The sequence below is a fragment of the Aphanomyces astaci genome (assembly GCF_000520075.1).
Source record: "Aphanomyces astaci strain APO3 unplaced genomic scaffold supercont1.164, whole genome shotgun sequence".
Classification (NCBI taxonomy): domain Eukaryota; phylum Oomycota; class Saprolegniomycetes; order Saprolegniales; family Verrucalvaceae; genus Aphanomyces; species Aphanomyces astaci.
The window spans coordinates 15,721-35,041 of NW_009798427.1; the positions used below are offsets into that span (position 1 = coordinate 15,721).

Consider the following 19,321-nt stretch of genomic DNA (forward strand, 5'->3'; position numbering starts at 1 on the left):
ATGACTTACCACAGCCGTGCTTCACATGGGTAAAGTTCTCCCGTCGAGGACCTACCAGTACACACCGGAGTGGAGTGACGAACCACCGGCAACCGACAAGGGTGTGCTTTGGGCGTGCTCCTGCGAAATTTTAGTTTGCAACCAACAATTTATTCTGATATTTTTGCCCAATAAATAGCCACAATCCCAAAAGTCGCTGTAAACGACCTCAAGAAGGTCGTCCAGAGCGGTTTTTGCAAAAGTCGATGGAAACGATTTTGATTGGCTACTTTTCCAAAAACCGCTGACACAAAAGTCGATCTGAACACGCCCTAAGTAATTCATCGCTAGCGGTGTCTCAAGAGCTTAAACCATGTCTGGACGACTTGCGAGTCGTCGTCGACACGGGTTTGACTGGATCACTCAAATACTGTATGGTTCCTGTTGCCTTTCATGTGAATTCATTTCCCACCGCTAACAGGCTACCGACGGAATAACGTCTATGCAATATGTGTGGCGACGCCAAGTGGCAGCTGCGACCGCTGTCTTTGCCTTGCGCCGACCACCCAAGGTCAAAACACTCGACTTGCCGACGCCACACATGGAGCAAACAACAGCAGGTTCCACTACAGGGAATAATAGCAAGTCCATGTGGACTTTATCGCAAAGTACGAGACATTCATCACACGACCTTGGATGAAGCTTATGAGCTACCACAGCTATAACGTTACATTGAGATGACACGTAATTCGTCTCAATGTATCGCAGCGAGTTAGGCATTGCCGACGTACAGAGGGAGTGGGCCCATTGAGGGTGACGTGCCTTGCCTTGCCTTCCTTTCATCTACCGTACTGCGAGTGGTATGTATACCGCCGGTACATGTGTATCTTCGAGCATGATTATTATACTCGGCATATGTCAAAATCGACACCATCGTGTTTTGTCACTTGTCGCTGATTCCATCTCGTGACGCCGGTCACGCGCGTTTTGAAAAGTACAGTACCCATGCCGAATGATGCACGATAGTTGTACTGTACTCAGAACACTACTTCGTGATTGCAATGAGCTACTATTAATAGTACTACTACTAACTATACTAACTACTATTAGTATTACTATGTCCTACTGAAGTAGCTACTACTTAGTATTACTACGTACTATGTACTATTAGTAGTATGTCATATTGGGTTGTGAGTGATAAACCTCCGCATGACCGTAATGGGCAAAAGCTCCAGCATAATAGAAACAAGATGTTTCATATGCCGGAAATGCTATATACTCCACGTGATCAGTCACACTAGCGGTCGATCGAATGTCACACACCCTCATACATGGTGGAGAATATGCTCTAGTGGCACTCACACCGTCAGAGACCGTATTCCTTTCAACTTACACAAATGTTCTATTTGGCAACGAATATACGTTTGGATTTGAACGAAATCGCACAAAGTCCTGTTAGTTATGAACCGTTCACCGACACAACATAGCTACTGTTTTGAACTCCCACGCGCAGAATGACTTCCAGCCATCCAATCATATGTCTTAATTTTAACTTAAATGGCCAATTTAGGGTGTACGAACCAATTGATGGTGCTCCTACAGATTGCAGTTCTAATGATACTCCCAAATGACAATTTAGGGTGACGAATTGATTCAGAACCCAGGACTTCACACCCTTGAATCTGATCAATGCAATTTGACAGCCGTTTTTACAATCGTTGCATGCTACGGTATTATTTACAGACGTTCCCATGCTGTACTGTACAGTATGTTCAGCATTGCGTTTGTATGTTATTTCAATTGTATTTATTCGGGTCCGATATATACGAATGCAGAGGAATCAACGTGCATAACGAGTCTGATGGCACCCAAGACCCAGCACCGAACCTTCAACGCGGACAGGACGTCGATGCCTACTGTGTGGCCGCTGCGCAGCAGCAGCGTCGTCGTGGCGACTGCGTGACCGAGTAGCGGGATGGAAAACGATCTTCACTCTGTCGCGCTACATCGACACCAACGATGTGGAATAACTAAGCTGCAAAGCAGTATCGTCATGCAGGACCAAACCAATCCATCCCAGCACCCGCATCATCCGGGCGCGTCCCACGACCCGCCAACGCCGCTGCGGCCACACCAGCCACCGAGACATCCACCTACGAAGGTACATCGAAACTGTGTGAGGCCTTGTGCCTGTTGTTCGACGATGTCGCGGCGTTTGTTGTGTTCTTCGTGTTGGCAATGTGGACCCAATGCATCGCAGGTACTGCACTCATCAGTCGAAACAGAAGCTCATCTTCTTACTTCTAGTCATGTAATCCTTGGAGCTGCCTTCATCATTGCCCTCGACCGTCGCTTCCGTGGGATCGTCGCGGCCGAGGACATGGCGAGCAAAATATCACTTGTGAGTATCGCATTCGTGTGTGCGATGACGTCTGTCGCCGTCTCCACGTTCAACGGCGACGCGACGCCCCTCCAGGACCCCACCGTCCTCCGTGGCTATGTCTGGGCCGTCATGGTCAAAGGTACTTATTGATGCTCTCATGCGTGGTTTGCTTGATGGCTGTCTGCGTCCTGGGAGCTTCTCTATCTAACCGTGTTGATCATTCGTGTCTAGACCTCGTGCTACGTCTTGCCAGTCTCGGCACCAAGGCCTTGGTTGGGCTTGTCCTAGTGAATGACACAGCGTCGACACACCGACGACAACAGCGAATGTATGCAGTCATCGAGGCGGTAGCGCACTTGGTCCGGTCGTACGCCGCCAGCTTTTCGTGGTGGACCTCCTTCTACGAGTATGTATGGACGTTGCTGCGCGCAATTGGGCGTCAAGGTACACACAACCCCAGCGATACATGTTTGGCCTTGTTTTTTACATTCGTGTTAGAACTACCCGTACTTTAACATTGAGTGCGATGTCGAGTCGACGGTGCACGTTCTCGTGACCAACCGACTCGAGTTCGGATCGCATGTGAGTCCCAGCGATGTCGGCAACGCCGAATGCTGCATCTGCTGCGCAGTCGCCCGTGTAACTGGCGTGCAGCCACATGAGATGCCACGGATGCGTGGCCCAGAGGTATCGTCAAGAACGGTCGTGTCCGATCTGTGACGTACAACGCAATGCCATGAATATATCCTTCCAAAGTACTCGGATGGCGGCACCAACTGGTTTCCGCAATTTTTATAAATTTTCTTACTGTAGTATTGTCGATTTGATACAAATTTGGGGAGGGAGGGGGTGCAATCTCGAGTGAAATTTCGTGTTGTGGCGTGGTATCTCATTGGAATTTAAATCGATTTGATTGGCTACCTCAGATGAGCTCAAAAAATTTATTAGCCAATCTAAACCTTCTCAATGAAATTCAACCAATCAGATCGATTGTGGATCGGTTTGGTCGGCGCGATTCGAGCACAATATTCCATTGACAGTGCGAGTTTTGTTGTTGTCTCTTCATACTGTAGCACCACATGACTTTCGTCTCGGCTACTTGAAATTGTTTCTAACCATTTACAGCGCTAGGCTTTGTTGGAGCGCCACAACGTATCGCTGATTGATACTGTATTCATTGTACTAAGCTTAGTTCTGCTTCCACAAGTTCTTGTTGGTGTCTGTCATTTCAAACGGGTACAAGGCCGACCGTTGGTGCACTTCGACGCCTTCGCAGGTTGAAATTTGGATGCGCGCGCTCTTGAGCGTCTTCTCTAGCGTCTGGGTGCCGTCCATGTCGATGCCAGTGACCCCCAACCACCCAAACCCAGGCACGACCAGTTCAAGTACCGTCGTCCGCTTGGGTTTCTTCGGGTTGCTTGACCTAATAACCTCATTACTACCACGAATTCAGACCATGGGAATTAAGATTACCGAGTCATGACGTCTTGGCCGACATAGTCCTTCACAATCACTTGGTCGCGGTGCACGAGGGGACCGGTGAAGCTCAAGGCGTCGAGTCCACGGGGTGGGGACAGCAATCCACCCGCATGCTTCATGAACGTTTCTTCCGCATCTACTCGATGTGCTTTAGTTGAACAAGTTTAGTAGTTAGGTTGTAGGTAGGTAGTTCGTAATTGTTCGTACTCGCCGTCTTGCTCAAGTGGCCAGGGAGTACCCCATACCACGAAAACAAGAGCGAATTGGTGGCGGCTTTGCTTTCTTTGACCATGTCATTCTCATAATCCAAGCGAAGCATCGCGCCTAGAAACAAGCTGCGCCCGGGTGTCATCTTGAAAATCGTCAACTAACAAACAACGAACGATCCAGTGTTAGTTTGACCAATATGTACCATATACACGCCAAACCGGAAGCTTTTTGCCTGGCAAGATGCTGTTGAGCTCGTCCACGCTCGACTTGGATAGAAATTCAATCAGTTTTTGGCGTTTGCGATTCACAATCAGCCCTACATGGTACCGGTTACTTGACCAACTAGTTAATAGGTAAGCAGTACCTGGCGTGTCAAAGATATTGCACGATTCGTCTCCGAGGGTAATGGGGATGGGAGATACGGCTAGTGTCGTGCCCGGGAGCGACGACGTGGTCATAGTGTACACATCCGTCTTCTTCTTGGCCAACTGCTTGCGCTGCTTGAGGCTGATCAGGTCTCCTTCCGGGATGTCCTCTTCGGCAACGTCCGCGTCGGCCGTCGGCGCTTCCGGGACGACTTCACTCACATCCACGTCCTAGCGTTAACATGATGATGTGAATCATCGTTCGTTCGTAATACCTCGATGGAAGGAATCCCGCTCTTGATGGCTTTGCTGAGGAATCGCTTGTTCTTTGTCGAGTGCTTTAGAAGCGCGTTCAGGAACGTGCTTTTGCCCGCATTCGCAGCACCAATGACGCAAATGTCTCGACCTTGGCGATACCTCTACTCCATCGTTCGTTAGTTGGTCTTTGCATTCGTCTAATCGATCCATGTATATGAATACATATGCAGGGGTTGGTTACCTTGATATCGGACACGACTTCGGGGATCCCAGCACCCTTGACGGAGCTGATCAATCGGATGCCAATCACGTTTTCAATGCCAAAGTCCCTACGTGAGAATGCAAGTAAGAAAGCATCATAGATCCAAAGACGACACATACGCGGCAGCTTGCTTGATGCGCCGCAAGAGTCGGCGGGACCCCGACTTGACTGGAATGAGATCGCCCTTGTTCACCACGAGCATCACCGACTTGTTCCCGACCACATGGCGGGCACTGTAAAACACCAATGATGATTAGACTCAACTTATGACGCATCATCGAACGCATGGACGTACTTGCCCAAGAGACTTCCCGTGATGTCGAGGATGTCGACCAGTTGCACCACCAGCATGTCTCGTGGTTTCAGCGCCTTGACTCGCTTTTCGTACTCGTCGTACGGCATTCGAGAGTCGGTGACCTTGCCGTAGTTTCGGATTTGAAAGCATCGCTGGCAAATCAGCGATGTCGAGATCTCGCGCACGCTCTCGAGGCTCTCCAGGGCCTTCTCGGTGCAGTACCCGACTTTAGCGATGTCGTCGAACTGCAGCTCAATCCCACAACCATTGCACGTGAGTTGCTCCATCATAGCGATGTGTGCCTTGATGTCGTCGAGCTTTGGTGACGGCGGCGTCGTGGTGGAATACGTTCGACCACCCATGTCAGACTTTACCGCGCCAGACACAAGCGCAGCTCGCAGCGGTGCATGAGTCAGTCCTACATGTGAACGCGGCCTCACTGCGACCAAGGTCTTTGACAGCGCATTCAGCGACTTGGACAGGTTACGGAGCATGTTCAATCCTTCCTCACCAACACGAATGCGATTCGCTCGCTCTGTACCAAACCAATCATATTATTCACTTCAACATGGATAAATAATAAATAATCCATGCTTTATTTATAAATGAAAACTTGGAAACCCACATCAACTGCTATTATTATACGATGGACTTAAAGCTGCTGGCGATCTCAATACTTCTCCCTGCCCTAACTAAAGAGCGTCGTGTTCATCACCGCCGCTTGATGCATACACGATCGAGTTAAAATGCTCTCCGAGGGTGTAGTAATGCAAGTGGTACCTACACAACCAGAACCATTGTGTTTACATCGTGAAACTTCTAGAAGGTTTAACTTACGACAGACGCAACGGGGGTTGATCTTCACGGTGATATTCATCTCCCATGACAAGGACACTGGAGGAAGCAGAGTACACTTCAATCGGCACCGCCAACGCTTGCGCCAACGCTCGGAGCTCCACTTGTCCGCCCCAGTCTGCTGTTGCTTCCACTCGTGCGCAATAGCTTTCGAATTGGTCTGGAGTGCGTGTGTTTGATTTCAAGGATTTCATAAAGAAGCGTGTTGAATATATATATAATACCTTGAATGGCAATGTCAGAGGCATAATCGAGCTCGACAAACGGGACAAAGTCGTCGGCATGCGAACGCAGATACGCGGCTGTCTTTTGTCGAAGGGGTATGTACGCGTCCTAGTCATAAGTCAGCCTCCATGAGGAAATGAAATAAACGGTTTACCGACGAAGGGAAAGGCAGGCGACGAGTGAGCTTGAGTTGGTCCGCCACCGCATGGTACATGCAATGCCCGTCTGACGGAATCTCCTTGACGATCAAACCGAGCGAAGTCAACTGAGCGGCGATCGCATCGCTCTCGATCTGGCGCTGGCTCACGACGTTTTGAGACTCAAACTCAATGCGCTCCAGCCTCTCGCGTTCTTCTTGGCGCTTCTTATCCTACTCGCGTCAAAGTGGTTGGAAGACTTGAAGAGATTTCCTTACTCGTTTCCGCTGCGCCTTTTCCAGCTTTGCGTTCGCCTTCTCGCCAACATCCGCCACTGCGGCGGCAGTGGCAGGCGCAGCTTCTGCATCGTCGTCCGACACATCCAACTTTTGCATCTACGCTTGACATGAGAGAACTGCATACAATGCACCGAGTTCGTACTATAGCTTGCACTTCGCTGGCATGACGAGCTGCCACGGACTGCTCCAGCTCGGCGACTTTCTGGTCAATCTCCTTCTTGCTGAGGTTGTCCTTTTTCAGCTTCTTGACCAGGATTTTGGATTGGTTTTGCAGATCCTATCGAGCATAACGAGGTGCTTGCACTGTACGTGGACGGACGTACCCTCAGTTCCAGTTTGTGCCGCTGCTTCATTTGGCCCGCCGACTCCATGATCACCAGACGAAGGAACACTTGTTTCAATGGAATGTGGCGACGTATTATAAAAAAACCTCCATCATTGCAATATACTTCCAAAGAAATACAACAATTTTCATCTCAACCTTTGCATGTGTCATGGAAAATAATACAAATAAAGCAGTATTAAAAATATCAACACAAGGTTTTGACCAACGATAAACTGTAAACATCTCACACTATATTAAAATACTACCGTAAAACAAAGACAACTCTATTTACCGTACCTTTCGATTCAATGTTGGAGTGGTACAGCCAGGAGTACCACTGGAAAATTTGATATTCATTGCCTCTAGACATAAATATCCTTTCAGAAGTAATGCCTCTCTACAATACGATAACTGACGAGCAAACTTGAAGCGACTTCCTGCAGATTTTAGCATGCAAACTTGAGCTTGTAAACTGACATTGACACCTCCATTCACTTTCCATTATGCCATGACCGTCCCATCGCAAGCCCTAGAAATGTACTTGTATGATTTCAATTTGAGTTTGATTGCCACGAAGAACTCCCATAACATTATATTCCTCCAACATCACATAGAAATATTAATTTTGAATAGACTAGAAACAGAGTGGTCACAGCCGAGTACCACTCCAACATTGAATCGAAAGGTACGGTAGTGTAGAAAGCAGCATCAAAACCATGTGATTGCCCTGTGATTAGCACAAACAAATACGAAAAAACTCTGTGATTAGCCAGAACCTCAACGCCCTGTGATTGGCCCAAACAAATCGAAAAAAACTCTGTGATTGGCCAGAATCTCAACGCCCTTTGATTGGTCCAAACAAATCCGACAAAACTCTGTGATTGGCCAGAACCTCAACGCCCTGTGATTGGCCCAAACAAATCCGACAAAACTAGTGTCGCATACACAAACGCCGTCGAGCGTGGCTTTGTTCTGACGTGAAAATAGTTCAATTTCGTATTTTTTTTCCAGTAGCTCTGAAACCAAATGAATAATATGAATTAAAACTAAGTTTTTTTACGGATTACCACCAACGATCGGCGAACTCCATGACGCCTCGCCGTCAATCTGTGCAAGACCGAACGCTTCGACTGGACCTGCAGAAAGCGCTGGGCGAAGGTGACGTTGAAGAAATTCCCCTGTCTCGTCGGATCTTCGAGTACCTGGATCAGAGTAACGACGGCATCGTACGACCAAAGGCGCTACTGGATCATTTTAACAAGTGTGGGTTGCGCACCGATGATCCACGTATTTCAACGCTGTGCGACACGCTCCAAGACAACCCTTCGCTGGACATCACCATTGACGTGTTCGAAGAGCTGACCAAGGACTCATGCGGGATCATCGAGAAAGGCTTCAGCGGTCAATTGTGCATTCCGACGTTTGACGACTTTCGCGCCAACGTTGATCGGCTGATCGACGAAACATGCCGCCATGCTGGTGTGGATAGCAAGCACAACGTCACAAGTGCCAATGCGTTCGTGGTGTCCATGTGCACGGTCGATGGCCAACGCCACGTCACCGGCAATCAATCCGAACTCGAAGTCGAGGTAATCGACCACCAGTACCTTCTTTCACGATCGCATAATGGGGGTCATGTGTGTCTGTAGATATGCATGGAAGGGTGCTGCAAGCCCATCTTGTACGGGATGGCAATGGAGACGAATCCTGGCATCGACAACTACATTTCCCACGAGCCCAGCGGGTTGGACTCGCATGCCATGAGTTTGGTACTACCCCCCTCCAATGAAACCTGGAATCTAAAGCTCACATTTCATCGTAGCAACTCAAGGACAACAAGAGACGGCCGCACAACCCTCTCATGAACACGGGGGCATTGCTGTCCTGTGCCTTGTTGGGCCAGCCTGGGCAATCGGTGGACGAACGCTATCGCTTGTACGAGTCGCGACTGCACAATTTGTTTTCCCGAACGTCCAAGAAGCAACAAGATGATGGGCATCTTCCCACACCACTCACGACCCCCGTGTCGGTGGAAGAATCCAAATACGCCAGTCGCAATACTTCGCTGTCGTACATGCTGGACGACGCCAAGTGTTTCCCACCGCACACTGACGTGGCCGACGTGGTGCAGCTCTTCTTCCGAGCGTGCGCCGCGACCTGCAGTGTGGACGAGCTGTCGCTGTTCGCGGCTACCTTGGCCAACGGCGGCCTCCACCCCATCACGAACGAGCGCATCATGCAGCCGCAGTCGGTGCGGCAGTGTCTGTCGGTGATGTTTTCGTGCGGGCTGGGTACGTACAGCGGCGAGTGGTCGTTCCACGTGGGCATCCCCGCGCTGAGCTCTCTTGGCGGCGCCATGCTCGTGGTCGTGCCGGGGCTGATGGGGTTTTGCTCGTACTCACCGACGCTGGACCGGTCCAACAACAGCATCCACGGAGTGACTTTTTTCAAAGCGCTGTCCCGGACGTTCACCTTTCACAACTTTGATTCGCTGCCCATGATCAACTTTCAACGAAAAGACCCCCGGCGCGACTCACGGTACATGGATGGTTGTTGGTGATTCGGGGCTAAGTGACTGACTTCGTAGAACGATTCAAGTGGAGATGACGACCAAACTATTGATCGCCGCGGCCGAGGGCGATGTGTGTGAAGTGCGAAGATTGAGATCGCGGGGAGCAAATCTGGACGCCATCGACTACGATTCCCGCACGGCGCTCCATCTAGCTGCCTCGGAAGGCAAGATCAAAGTCGTGAATTACTTGGTCAAGCATCATGTGTTGCTGTCGCCTGTGGATCGGTGGGGAGGTACATAATTGTCTCACAAATACTCGAGTATAATGACTTATAATGCAGGCACACCCATGTCGGATGCGATTACGTTTGGTCACTTGCACGTGGCGCAACTGCTCACGAAAGCGGGTGTGATCAGCAACTCGATCAAGCACAAAACGTCGTCTCAGCCGACGAAGCAGCCCCCTGTGCTGCTGCAGGACCTGTCAGTGTTCTATGCAGCCTATTCGGGGGACCTACAGAGCTTGAAGGCGTCGTACACTAGTGGAGTGAACTTTAGCTCACTTCGAGATTACGACGGACGAACGCCGTTGCATGTGGCGTGTGCCGAAGGTCGCTTCGACGTAGTCAAGTTCTTAATCACCACGGCCGGCGTTCCCATCCTAGTGAAGGACCGCAACCAGAAAACCCCCATCTCGGAAGCCAAACGGGGTGGCCACGCCGCCGTCCTTGAGTTCATTCGAAAGCAGCTGCAGGTATGCATGTATGTTTGTGTCAACCAAATGTCTTAAGTTGATGTTTGTATTGTGCTTTCGAGTGAAATTTCGTGTTGTGGCATCTCGTTGGAATTTAAATCGATTTGATTGGCTACCTCAGATGAGCTCAAAATTATTAGCCAATCAAAACCTTCTCTATGAAATACAACAACCAATCAGATCGATTGTGGATCGGTTTGGTCGGCGCGATTCGATTGCCCTCCCCAAATTAGTATCAAATCGACAATATAGATGTACCTTTCTTTCTCATACTTCAATGAAGTTGATGTTTGCATTGGTGTGTTTCTCTACAATCTGCAGCATTCTACTACTACGTTGCGTGTGTATTTCGATTTTGAAAGCAGAATACTCGATGTACAAGTGGATATTGTTGTTTGGCAACTAGACGCCAGCCACCGTGAGCAAGCGGCATTTTCCAGTGCTAACTGTGCCGCAAACCCCGCGACGCCACATCGACGACGACGACAGCGACGACAGCGACGACGACTTGGAAGACTACGAAGTATCGAGTCACTCGGCGTTTCAGTTCCTGTCAATGGCCACGGACAACGAACCGTGCGACGAAGCCAAGGTGAACGTGTCGACGTTAATCACCACGTTGCGGGAGAACGGCCTGCTCGAGACTGACCCCCGCCTCAAGAAGCTGGTGGAAAGCGTCAAGTTTTTGGGTGCGGACGCCACCTTGTCGGTGGAGCAATATCGGTATTTGACTGAAAGTGGCGCGATTTTACTCGAGCGGGCCCTGGCCAAGTCGCTGATCATTCCCGAATTCAACGACTTTTGCGACGAGGTGTGGTGGTTGCTCTTGTCACCCATGATGATGTTAATATCTCACACGACGTGGGTTCTTCGTAGCTGATTGACATTTTCGAAGCCGCTAAGCTCAACAGAGGCGGGCACATTGCCACGTACATTCCGCAACTGGCAAATGTCGACCCGGAAAAGTTTGGCATGGCACTGTGTACTATCGACGGCCAACGGTATTGTCCTTTTACCCAACATTTGGGCTTTTGTGCTGATTCACCAAATCTATCGATCAGTTCTTTGAACTGAATTTTGTATACATAAAGTGGTGCTTGTAATAACACTAATTGAAGTCACACATTAATTTGGCGATGATGATGGTTTCCTGCAATCTGATTGGCTCAATTCTTCTGCCGATGATTCTTCTGTGCCTTTAATTTGGTTGTGTCGATTCATTCACCATGTCGCTCCAGTTTAGAATAAACACATCAATATCGCATTATAAAGCACACATGACAGACAACAACCCAACCCCCGTTTTATATGTTTGTAGGTTTAGCTTGGGGGATTCCAAAGATCACTTTTGCGTGCAGTCGTGCAGCAAGGCGATCAGTTACTGCTTGGCCGTGGAGGAATTGGGCGCGGACAAGGTGCACTTCCACATGGGGTGCGAGCCCAGCGGCCTTCGCTTCAACGACCTGAGTCTGCTGGACCGGGGAGGCTACCGCATACCGCACAACCCGATGATCAACTCGGGCGCGATCATGTCGTCATCGCTGATTCGGAAGGACCTGCCGCTGCACCAGCGCTTTGAGTACATCATGCAGACGTGGAAGGCGCTGTGCGGGGACTCGGCCGTGGGGTTCGACAACTCTGTGTGCCTGTCGGAGCGGTCGTCCGCCGACCGGAACTGGTGTCTGGGCTTCATGATGCGCGAGGCCGAGTGCCTTCCGGACGATACCAACCTCGCGGAAGCCTTGGAGTTTTACTTTGAGCAGTGCTCCCTCACGACCTCTTGCGAGTCGTTTTCGGTGCTGGCAGCGTCGTTGGCCTCTGGCGGGGTGTGCCCCCTGACCAACCACCGCGTGTTCGAAGCCGAGACGGTCAAGAACTGCCTGTCGCTCATGTTTTCCTGCGGCATGTACGATGCCAGCGGCACGTGGGGGTACTCGGTGGGCATCCCGGCCAAGTCGGGCGTGTCGGGGGTGCTGCTGCTCGTGATTCCTAACGTCATGGGGCTCGCGGTGTGGTCCCCCCGACTGGACGAGATCGGCAACAGCGTCCGCGGGGTCCAGTTTTGCCAGGAGCTGGTCACTCGGTTCCCATTCCACAACTTTGACGCGTTTGTCGAGCACATGAAGCAGCCGTCGCCCGTGCATCGGACGGCGACAGATGCCAAGACCGCCGTGGACCCAAAGGTGCGGCGAAAGCTGGCGTACCAGCTGCTCTACGCCGCGTACGAAGGCAACGTCGAGGAGATCCGCCGACTCAAGCTCCATGGCGCCAGCGTACGGTCGTCCTCACTCTGGACTCGATTTGATGAAAACGAACAACCTTGTAGGTGCACTCCTGCGACTACGACGGGAGAACGGCCATGCACATTGCGGCGTCGATGGGGCATGTGGCGGTGGTCCAGGAACTGCTTCGGCAAGGAGCGGACATTCGTGCACTGGACCGATGGGGCGGTACGCCGCTGTCCGATGCCGAAAGGTACGCGCCATCCAATGCGTGCGACGTCATGAAGCTCCTGCAGCAAGCCATGACAGTGTATCCATAAACGAACCTTGACAGAGCTAGTTGAATGTGGTCAGTGACTAGTGTACGTACACCTAAGGAGTTTACTCCTAGTGACTACACACGAAGACAAATACTAAACAAGAACAGTGTGAGTTCAAGCATGTTGTACTGTAGGCCATACGGTAGTATGGGCGTTCTTAAGGTCATCATAACTACATACACCCTACAGCTGAAATAAAAGCATGGCGCCGAAGATCGCTATGACGACAACTGCACCCGTAACTGTGGAAACGTTGTCCAGGATCATCACGCCGAGTTCCCTCTTCACGTCCGATGACGTCGCCGTCGTGTCAGCTGGCTGATCGCCGCGTTCAAGCTTTGTCCGCTCCAGTTCGTCGTGCAGCGCCACGAGGTCTGGAAAGCATGTGACGAAGGTCGCATTGCGGCAGTTCTCGTCCAGACTCAACGCCGCCAGCTTCCGCTTTTCGGCGTCGGGGGTGACGATGCTTCCCAGAGTGGGTGTGTTCTCATTCATGAACGAGAACAATCCCGCCAGAATGCTGCTCACGGACCACATGGGATTCCACGTTTCTGGGTGATAGTCCGACATGCTCAAGCACAGACGTTTGTTGACTTGGAACCTGCCGTTGGTCGTTAACATGTACACGGCAGGAGGTTTCATGGGATATTCGGCAGGAAACTTGAGCTTCCCGTGGTAATACCCCCCTTCGTACACTCCGATGCCGCGGATCACGTAATGCCATTCCAAGATGTTGCTCTCCAGAGGAATCGCCTCAATGTTCGCTTCGGGGTTCTTTCGCAGTGCCATGTATTCCTTGCGAAGTCTCTTTGTTGCCATGGATGAAGCCATGTTCGTGTCAGTGCGAGATGGGGCGACGGCACTCCAAGTCTTCCGTGGGTCGTTCGACTGCTCCGTCGGCAGCGAGTTCAAAATGCCTCTCTGTTGTTCATAATAATTTATACGTCGAGAATCGACGCTATTGGCTAATCCAATGAGAGAGTGGCTTTTATTGGCTATTATGGAATGACCAATTAGAAGTTCCAACGTGATGAAATAACACGCAAATTAACAATATTTGTCAGCCTATTGCCCCTGAATATATTATCAATTCCCAATGTATGTACCGGTATCCATTGCTTTTTCACTCCATTCGGCACCATCATGAAGCAGCTACTAGATGACTATAGAAACAATATCAAGTAACACACCTAAGTTCTGACATTTCAGGACAACGGAAATGGCGTGGAAGGATGCGCTCCAAGTTCACATCTTCAATACAGTACTAGTACTACATAGTATTATTAACAGGCGAAAATATATTCGTGTTACTTCGACATATAGTCGTACTTTCGATCGAAGTTTGTCGAAGTCTTGCGTTTGGTTGGCTCGCTCGAATAGGCGCGACATGGCACTGGTTGACTTCCTTCGATAGTGTGAACGAACAGCGATGGCCAATCTCAAAGGAGGTGCGAGCAAAGGAGGTCAAAAGAAGAAACCGGGTGACTTCAAGCGCCCGAAGCGAAAGGTGGGCCGCAAGGTCGTCCAGTCCAATGTGACCAATGCGTCCATTCAGTCTCGACGCATCAACATGACCGAACAGAGCATGTTGCAAGACAAATCTGGCGCGGCGGTCACACATCGAAACCAAACGCTGCAAGACATTCTGTCCAAGGCTTCACACTACAACGCCCACGTGCGCCGCGACGCCATGTCCAGCCTTAAAGAGCTGATTCGACTACATCCGATGACGCTGGTGGCCAACATTGGACTTGTGCTCGAACGACTGCTGCAAGTCATGGTGGACGACGAAGCCATCGTGCGCGAGGCTTGCGTTGCGACGTGGAAAGACTGCTTTGCGAGCCTCGCATCGTCCCATTCCGAGCAAGTCGTCGTGCCCTTCGCGCAACTCATTCTCGTCTACTTCTGCAGCGGATTGACGCACCTCAAGCCAAGCGTACGAGAGGACGTCCTACGACACATCAACGCGGTGCTGGACATTCCGGCCTTCGCGTTGCTGCTGGCCGGTGCGCTGAGCCCGGAACAATGCGGCCGACTGCTGGAGAACTTCAAGGACAGCATCTCGACCAAGGCCAGCACCGTCCACGTCAAGAACTCGTACAGCTTGTTTGCGGAAAAAGCCAAGGTCAAGCAAAGCCAACTGCAGTCGAGTGTGTTGAAAGCTCGGTTCTTTGCCGTTGAAGTGGTCCATAAACTACTCCAGGCGTTGGACAAGGTCACAACCATTGCGGCCACCGGCGTGCACAAAGACGAGCTGAACTTGGCCAGCAACACATCGTTGCTACTCGTCTCTCGCTCGCAAGTAGTGGGGTGGAGTTCCCACCGAGAACCGGTCAAAGGCACTTCAGAGCAAGACCAGTCGTGGCCTGCGAAGGCGCTAGCATTGCTTCCACCACTACTTGGCTTGTGGATGGAATGTCATGGTGATGACAATACTGCGCTGCCGCCGACTGTGCTCACGCACTTAATTTTGATCGTGGAAGCGTCCACCATCATCATCCGTGCGTCAACTCTGCAGGCCGACGACCCAGCACTCAAAGTGTACGCGCAGACGTACTTCACCGACTTTCCACGAGCACCTATGGAAATCATGAGCAACGCCGACAGCTCCACGCTGCACTTCTGGAGTGCCCTCAATTTATCCATCGCTCAGTGCGGGTGTGAGTGCTTTGTCGGATCGAACGCCGCCGACTTGGACGACGTGCTCACGCAGTTTGTCCAGTCCGAGTTCGACAACCTCGTGCAGTCCGATTCGTCTGTCCGGCAAGTGGCGCAGGGGCCGACGTTGCTCAAGGGAAGGCTCCAGTTGCTTACGTCGTTGCTGGAGCGAGGCGACCACCCGGAGTTGCTCGAAGCGTTCACGACACTGTACATGTCGAGCGTTCCTAACTCAGGGACATTTCGAGCGTGTTCTGCCTTTGCCCTGCAACATTTAACCAATGTATTCACAACCAAGTCGCGAGCAAAGGTATACTATTGTTTCAAGTGGCATCCTATATTATATAACTGTTTTGGAATTATTTACAGGTAGCGTCCCTGTCGTGGTCTGTCGTTTCCAAGTGGATGGGGCGATTTGGGTTGTACATGCTTGCGATCGTGGACTCGACCCAGCAAGACACGTTCAAAGCCATCTTTCGCGTGTCCATTGGCGTACTCACCCGACTGCCGCCGGCAGAACTCGAGTCGGAACACATGGCGTCGTGGTTGACTTCCGTGGTGGCCTTCTTCACCTCGACCACCAATCCGGTCTGGTTCGGACAGCTGCCGTGGTCCACCCAACTCGAAGCCGTGGCGCTGCTGCACCATCTGCCAACGTACCCGCCGGCGTTTCTGCGGACGTTGGCGGCCTGCTGCAAGGCCGACATTGTTTCTGTGGACGCCAAGAGCTTCGTCCTGGATATCGTGTCGGACCAGCTACACAAGCTCGATCGGGGGGCGCTGCTCAGTTTCTACATGAGCACGCTGTTCGCCCAGGGAAACGAACTTTTGTGTCCGCAAGTGTGTCGACTGTTGAGCGGGCTCAACTTTGGCTCGTCGCTGTCGTCCATTTTGGCTCCTACGTTGGCCAAGCAGTCGGTGGAAGACAATGCCGTGGCACTTGTGATGGCCTTCGTGGTGTGCTTGAAGTCGAATGCGAAAGGTAGCGGAGGGGAAAAGCAACGGACACCGGACGTGCTCAAGACCCACTTGGTGGCATCGTTTGTCAAGGTTCTGGTCACTCCTCAGCTGGAAGCAGCCTATTCGACGCTCGTGTACGAAGGCATGCGGTATTGCAACGGCGTGTTCTTGGACGTCGCGACCCAGCTGGTCACTGAGACGAACCTGGCGGGGCTGCTGCAGTTGCTGCGAGAGTCCAGCCTTCGCAAGGTGGTCGCTTCGTATCATGCAGAGCTCGTGGACGTGATTGCAGGCATTCCCACGACGCACGCAGACGACAAGCGGCTGTTGGTCAATGAACTCAAGCTTGTCGTAGTTAATGCGTAACTTTTGTTTTCCTTTTGTTTATTGCAATTTACTCCAAGCCTGGTGCACTTTAACTCACCACTAGTATTCGATTCTAGTATCAAGATCGAACGGGTGTGTGCCGGGACAAGTTTCGCGGCAACTTCCGTATGCGCAGCAACATTTGCACGTTGGGATAAAACCAGGTTGGACTTCACGTGCACAAAGCTGCCTTGACCGAGAACCGTGCTGAGCATTTCGCTCTTGTAGTACAGGGCCCGTGCCATGGAGGACAAAGTACCGGCGTTTCCAGCTCTTGACCTTGTTGCCGTCGCCGACCTCCGCGCCATCATGCTACCCCTCGACGCGATTGTGGCCGAGTTACCGTCGCTTTGGTTGAAGAGCATTTGCCAGTGAAGTTGCGACGATGTTGCCCTAGCGATTATCACTTGCGTCAGTCATGTCGACTGTAGCCACGAGCCATTCTCCCCGAAGTGGAGTCCGTTTGCGGCCGATATGCAAGCCGGCAAGGTCGCCGTTACCGACGGTAGCGGTCCAACTCGATGGTCTTCAAGTTCCCAACGCTTGGCGTCGCATCTCTACCTTCAGTGCCTTCCGTAGAGGCCGGTCGAGCGGCTGGGAATGCGAGCGCGAAGACTCCTAACCCAGGTACCCCAACCCCAGGCAGGCATCAGCATCAACCACAAGCCTGTGATGTCGGGAGGTGTCAGACGAAATGCATCGAGCAGCAACCGCTCACGATCATGTGCACGGTCTGGATCGACGGCGTCGTGAACATCAAGACATCCAGGTGACGGACAAGGCGCCGTCACCGTGGGTCGGCGAAGGCACCAGGTGTGGGGCCGCCTATGTTGTTAAAGCTCCAAGAGTTTTTGGACATCAAGGTCGAGATGCGTCACTTGACGCTCGGTCAAGCTGAATTGGACGTCCCCGAGAACAAGCAGTCCTCGCCGCAGCCCGAGCGCGCCATCAGCCGTCTTCACGACTCGATTGCGCCATGTAGTGACGAAGTCGTCGTCGACAACGGCTTGCCGTACTGATTGGGGAATAGCATGTTCATACCACACAACAACTCATACATGTACCTCGACACATTTTTTGACTCTACCGTAGTGCATGAAGTCACAGAAAATTCGTTTTAACGTTATTTGATATTTGTATGCTACTGAGTTTCCACGGAATGATGATGGTGAGAAGTCCAGGGTTCTGAACTCACCAAGGGAGTTCGTACACCCTAACTGTAAATTGACACTTGGGAGTATCATTAGAACTGAAATCAGTAGCAGTTTCAGGAGCACCACCAATTGGTTCGTACACACTAAATTGGCCATTTAAGTTAAAATTAAGTCATATGATTGGATGGCTGGAAGTCATTCTGCGCGTGGGAGTTCAAAACTGTAGCCAGACCGTGTCGGTGCACTGTTCAACACACAATACGGATTTGCGATTTCGAACAAATTCAAGCATATATTTGCCAAATTTTTAACATATGTGTAAGTTGAAAGTAAAACAGTCTCTGACGGTGTGAGTGCCATAGAGCATATTCTCCACCACGTATGAGGGTGTGTGACATTCGATCGACCGCTAGTGTGACTGATCACGTGGAGTATATAGCATTTCTGGCATATGAAACATCTTGTTTCTACTATGCTGAAGCTTTTGCCCATTATGGTCATGCGGAGGTTTATCACTCACAACCCAATATGACATACTACTAATAGTACATAGTACGTAGTAATACTAAGTATACACGATTTACGAAACAAACACGAAACAAAATACACCAGACTACTAGCAATCACGAAACGTTTTTGTTTCGTAAATCACTTGTATCTAATTCCTGCTATCTTGAAATTTGTATCCGATTGCTTGTATCTTAGATATATGGTGATTTACGAAACAATCACGAAACATGCATACTATTAGTAGTACTACGTAATTTACTGTGGACAGATATCAACACGCCCCACCATAGGCAACCACAGCACAGACGCTGCTACACGTACAGTACCTCCTCCACCAGCATAGAAGTGGTGGTACAACCAGCATAACAGCGGCGGTACGTTGGTTTTCGTTCATGGAAATATTCGACTAGCACTTCAAGATGGGCCAAGTAGTCCCGAATCGCGTGGTCGGGCTCGCCAACTTGACGTTGGCGCCGTCCTCGCTGACCAAAGCGGTGCAGCGCCCGGCAGATCTGGTGCTGCGCAAGTCCGCGACGCGAGGAATTGTGCGGGAACTCCTGCCAGGACAGACGGTCGTCCTTGACACTGCGCGGACCTTCGAGACCCAGCAACATGACTGTATGCTGGACCCGATGCTGTGTATCCCGGCGGACTCCTCACACTCCGTACAATAACTAGTTACTGGAAAGTCAACGTGATGCACATGTTAGACGAACTGTTTTGATCTCGCGTTCGTTTAGTTAGACAATAGTACATAGTAGTATTAAGTAGTAGTTAGTTGTAGCACATACTA

The 19,321-nt window shown here is 50.9% G+C and overlaps 8 protein-coding genes across 15 annotated transcripts in view; 5 read left to right on the plus strand and 3 right to left on the minus strand.

Moving 5' to 3' along the window:
• Positions 1-1,840: 1,840 nt before the first annotated feature.
• On the plus strand, positions 1,841-3,082 carry H257_18423 (hypothetical protein; the record flags this gene model as incomplete). Its single annotated transcript, XM_009847470.1, has 5 exons — positions 1,841-1,938; positions 2,039-2,140; positions 2,287-2,501; positions 2,594-2,772; positions 2,861-3,082. 5 exons carry the CDS (start codon positions 1,841-1,843, stop codon positions 3,080-3,082), a joined length of 816 nt encoding a protein of 271 aa, XP_009845772.1.
• Positions 3,083-3,504: 422 nt separating this feature from the next.
• H257_18424 (hypothetical protein) lies at positions 3,505-5,762 on the minus strand. 6 transcript variants are annotated; one of them, XM_009847471.1, is made up of 9 exons: positions 5,232-5,762; positions 5,056-5,169; positions 4,916-5,003; positions 4,692-4,835; positions 4,416-4,647; positions 4,270-4,367; positions 4,049-4,208; positions 3,836-3,977; positions 3,505-3,785 (listed from the first exon to the last, which is right to left on the minus strand). In XM_009847471.1, exons 1-9 carry the CDS (start codon positions 5,723-5,725, stop codon positions 3,551-3,553), a joined length of 1,707 nt encoding a protein of 568 aa, XP_009845773.1. In that variant the 5' UTR covers positions 5,726-5,762; the 3' UTR covers positions 3,505-3,550. The 6 variants fall into 6 exon arrangements, with proteins under 6 accessions (XP_009845773.1, XP_009845775.1, XP_009845774.1 ...); XM_009847473.1 differs by having other exon boundaries at positions 3,836-3,989; XM_009847472.1 differs by having other exon boundaries at positions 3,836-4,208.
• Positions 5,763-5,844: 82 nt separating this feature from the next.
• Positions 5,845-7,159, minus strand: H257_18425 (hypothetical protein). 3 transcript variants are annotated; one of them, XM_009847479.1, is made up of 7 exons: positions 7,071-7,159; positions 6,890-7,024; positions 6,727-6,843; positions 6,466-6,681; positions 6,311-6,419; positions 6,069-6,246; positions 5,845-6,011 (listed from the first exon to the last, which is right to left on the minus strand). In XM_009847479.1, exons 1-7 carry the CDS (start codon positions 7,116-7,118, stop codon positions 5,924-5,926), a joined length of 891 nt encoding a protein of 296 aa, XP_009845781.1. In that variant the 5' UTR covers positions 7,119-7,159; the 3' UTR covers positions 5,845-5,923. The 3 variants fall into 3 exon arrangements, with proteins under 3 accessions (XP_009845781.1, XP_009845779.1, XP_009845780.1); XM_009847477.1 differs by having other exon boundaries at positions 6,069-6,419; XM_009847478.1 differs by having other exon boundaries at positions 6,890-7,159.
• Positions 7,160-8,142: 983 nt separating this feature from the next.
• Positions 8,143-13,000, plus strand: H257_18426 (glutaminase A). The gene is made up of 9 exons (XM_009847480.1): positions 8,143-8,661; positions 8,722-8,841; positions 8,895-9,610; positions 9,660-9,877; positions 9,926-10,338; positions 10,745-11,149; positions 11,215-11,339; positions 11,657-12,611; positions 12,665-13,000. The coding sequence occupies exons 1-9, from the start codon at positions 8,161-8,163 to the stop codon at positions 12,878-12,880; spliced, it is 3,669 nt and encodes a 1,222-aa protein (XP_009845782.1). The 5' UTR covers positions 8,143-8,160; the 3' UTR covers positions 12,881-13,000.
• H257_18427 (hypothetical protein) lies at positions 12,988-13,794 on the minus strand. Its single transcript, XM_009847481.1, has one exon. It carries the CDS (start codon positions 13,709-13,711, stop codon positions 13,064-13,066), a length of 648 nt encoding a protein of 215 aa, XP_009845783.1. The 5' UTR covers positions 13,712-13,794; the 3' UTR covers positions 12,988-13,063.
• Positions 13,795-14,309: 515 nt separating this feature from the next.
• H257_18428 (hypothetical protein) lies at positions 14,310-16,864 on the plus strand (the record flags this gene model as incomplete). The annotated part of the gene is made up of 2 exons (XM_009847482.1): positions 14,310-15,848; positions 15,908-16,864. The coding sequence occupies 2 exons, from the start codon at positions 14,310-14,312 to the stop codon at positions 16,862-16,864; spliced, it is 2,496 nt and encodes an 831-aa protein (XP_009845784.1).
• Positions 16,865-17,107: 243 nt separating this feature from the next.
• On the plus strand, positions 17,108-17,883 carry H257_18429 (hypothetical protein; the record flags this gene model as incomplete). Its single annotated transcript, XM_009847483.1, has 5 exons — positions 17,108-17,235; positions 17,296-17,369; positions 17,444-17,491; positions 17,554-17,660; positions 17,704-17,883. The coding sequence occupies 5 exons, from the start codon at positions 17,108-17,110 to the stop codon at positions 17,881-17,883; spliced, it is 537 nt and encodes a 178-aa protein (XP_009845785.1).
• Positions 17,884-18,947: 1,064 nt separating this feature from the next.
• Positions 18,948-19,321, plus strand: part of H257_18430 (hypothetical protein) — a gene marked incomplete at both ends in the record, with an annotated part of 2,149 nt that continues 1,775 nt past the window's right edge. The window contains one exon of the mRNA XM_009847484.1: positions 18,948-19,193. Coding sequence (XP_009845786.1) covers positions 18,948-19,193 — 246 coding nt within the window. The remainder of the gene's footprint in view (positions 19,194-19,321) is intronic.

Bases quoted from the DNA above. Each gene is read 5' to 3' on its own strand.
- H257_18424 (XM_009847473.1), bottom strand. From the start codon at position 5,725: ATGCTCCGTAACCTGTCCAAGTCGCTGAATGCGCTGTCAAAGACCTTG. The intron at 4,648-4,691 runs GTATTACGAACG...TGTTAACGCTAG, and splicing joins GCGGGATTCCTTCCATCGAG to GACGTGGATGTGAGTGAAGT. The intron at 4,368-4,415 runs GTACTGCTTACC...GGTACCATGTAG, and splicing joins CAATATCTTTGACACGCCAG to GGCTGATTGTGAATCGCAAA.
- H257_18425 (XM_009847479.1), bottom strand. From the start codon at position 7,118: ATGGAGTCGGCGGGCCAAATGAAGCAGCGGCACAAACTGGAACTGAGG. The intron at 6,844-6,889 runs GTACGAACTCGG...TGTCAAGCGTAG, and splicing joins CCAGCGAAGTGCAAGCTATA to ATGCAAAAGTTGGATGTGTC. The intron at 6,012-6,068 runs GTAAGTTAAACC...CTGGTTGTGTAG, and splicing joins CAACCCCCGTTGCGTCTGTC to GTACCACTTGCATTACTACA.
- H257_18426 (XM_009847480.1), top strand. From the start codon at position 8,161: ATGACGCCTCGCCGTCAATCTGTGCAAGACCGAACGCTTCGACTGGAC. The intron at 8,662-8,721 runs GTAATCGACCAC...GTGTGTCTGTAG, and splicing joins AATCCGAACTCGAAGTCGAG to ATATGCATGGAAGGGTGCTG. The intron at 11,340-11,656 runs GTATTGTCCTTT...ATATGTTTGTAG, and splicing joins TGTACTATCGACGGCCAACG to GTTTAGCTTGGGGGATTCCA.
- H257_18427 (XM_009847481.1), bottom strand. From the start codon at position 13,711: ATGGCTTCATCCATGGCAACAAAGAGACTTCGCAAGGAATACATGGCA.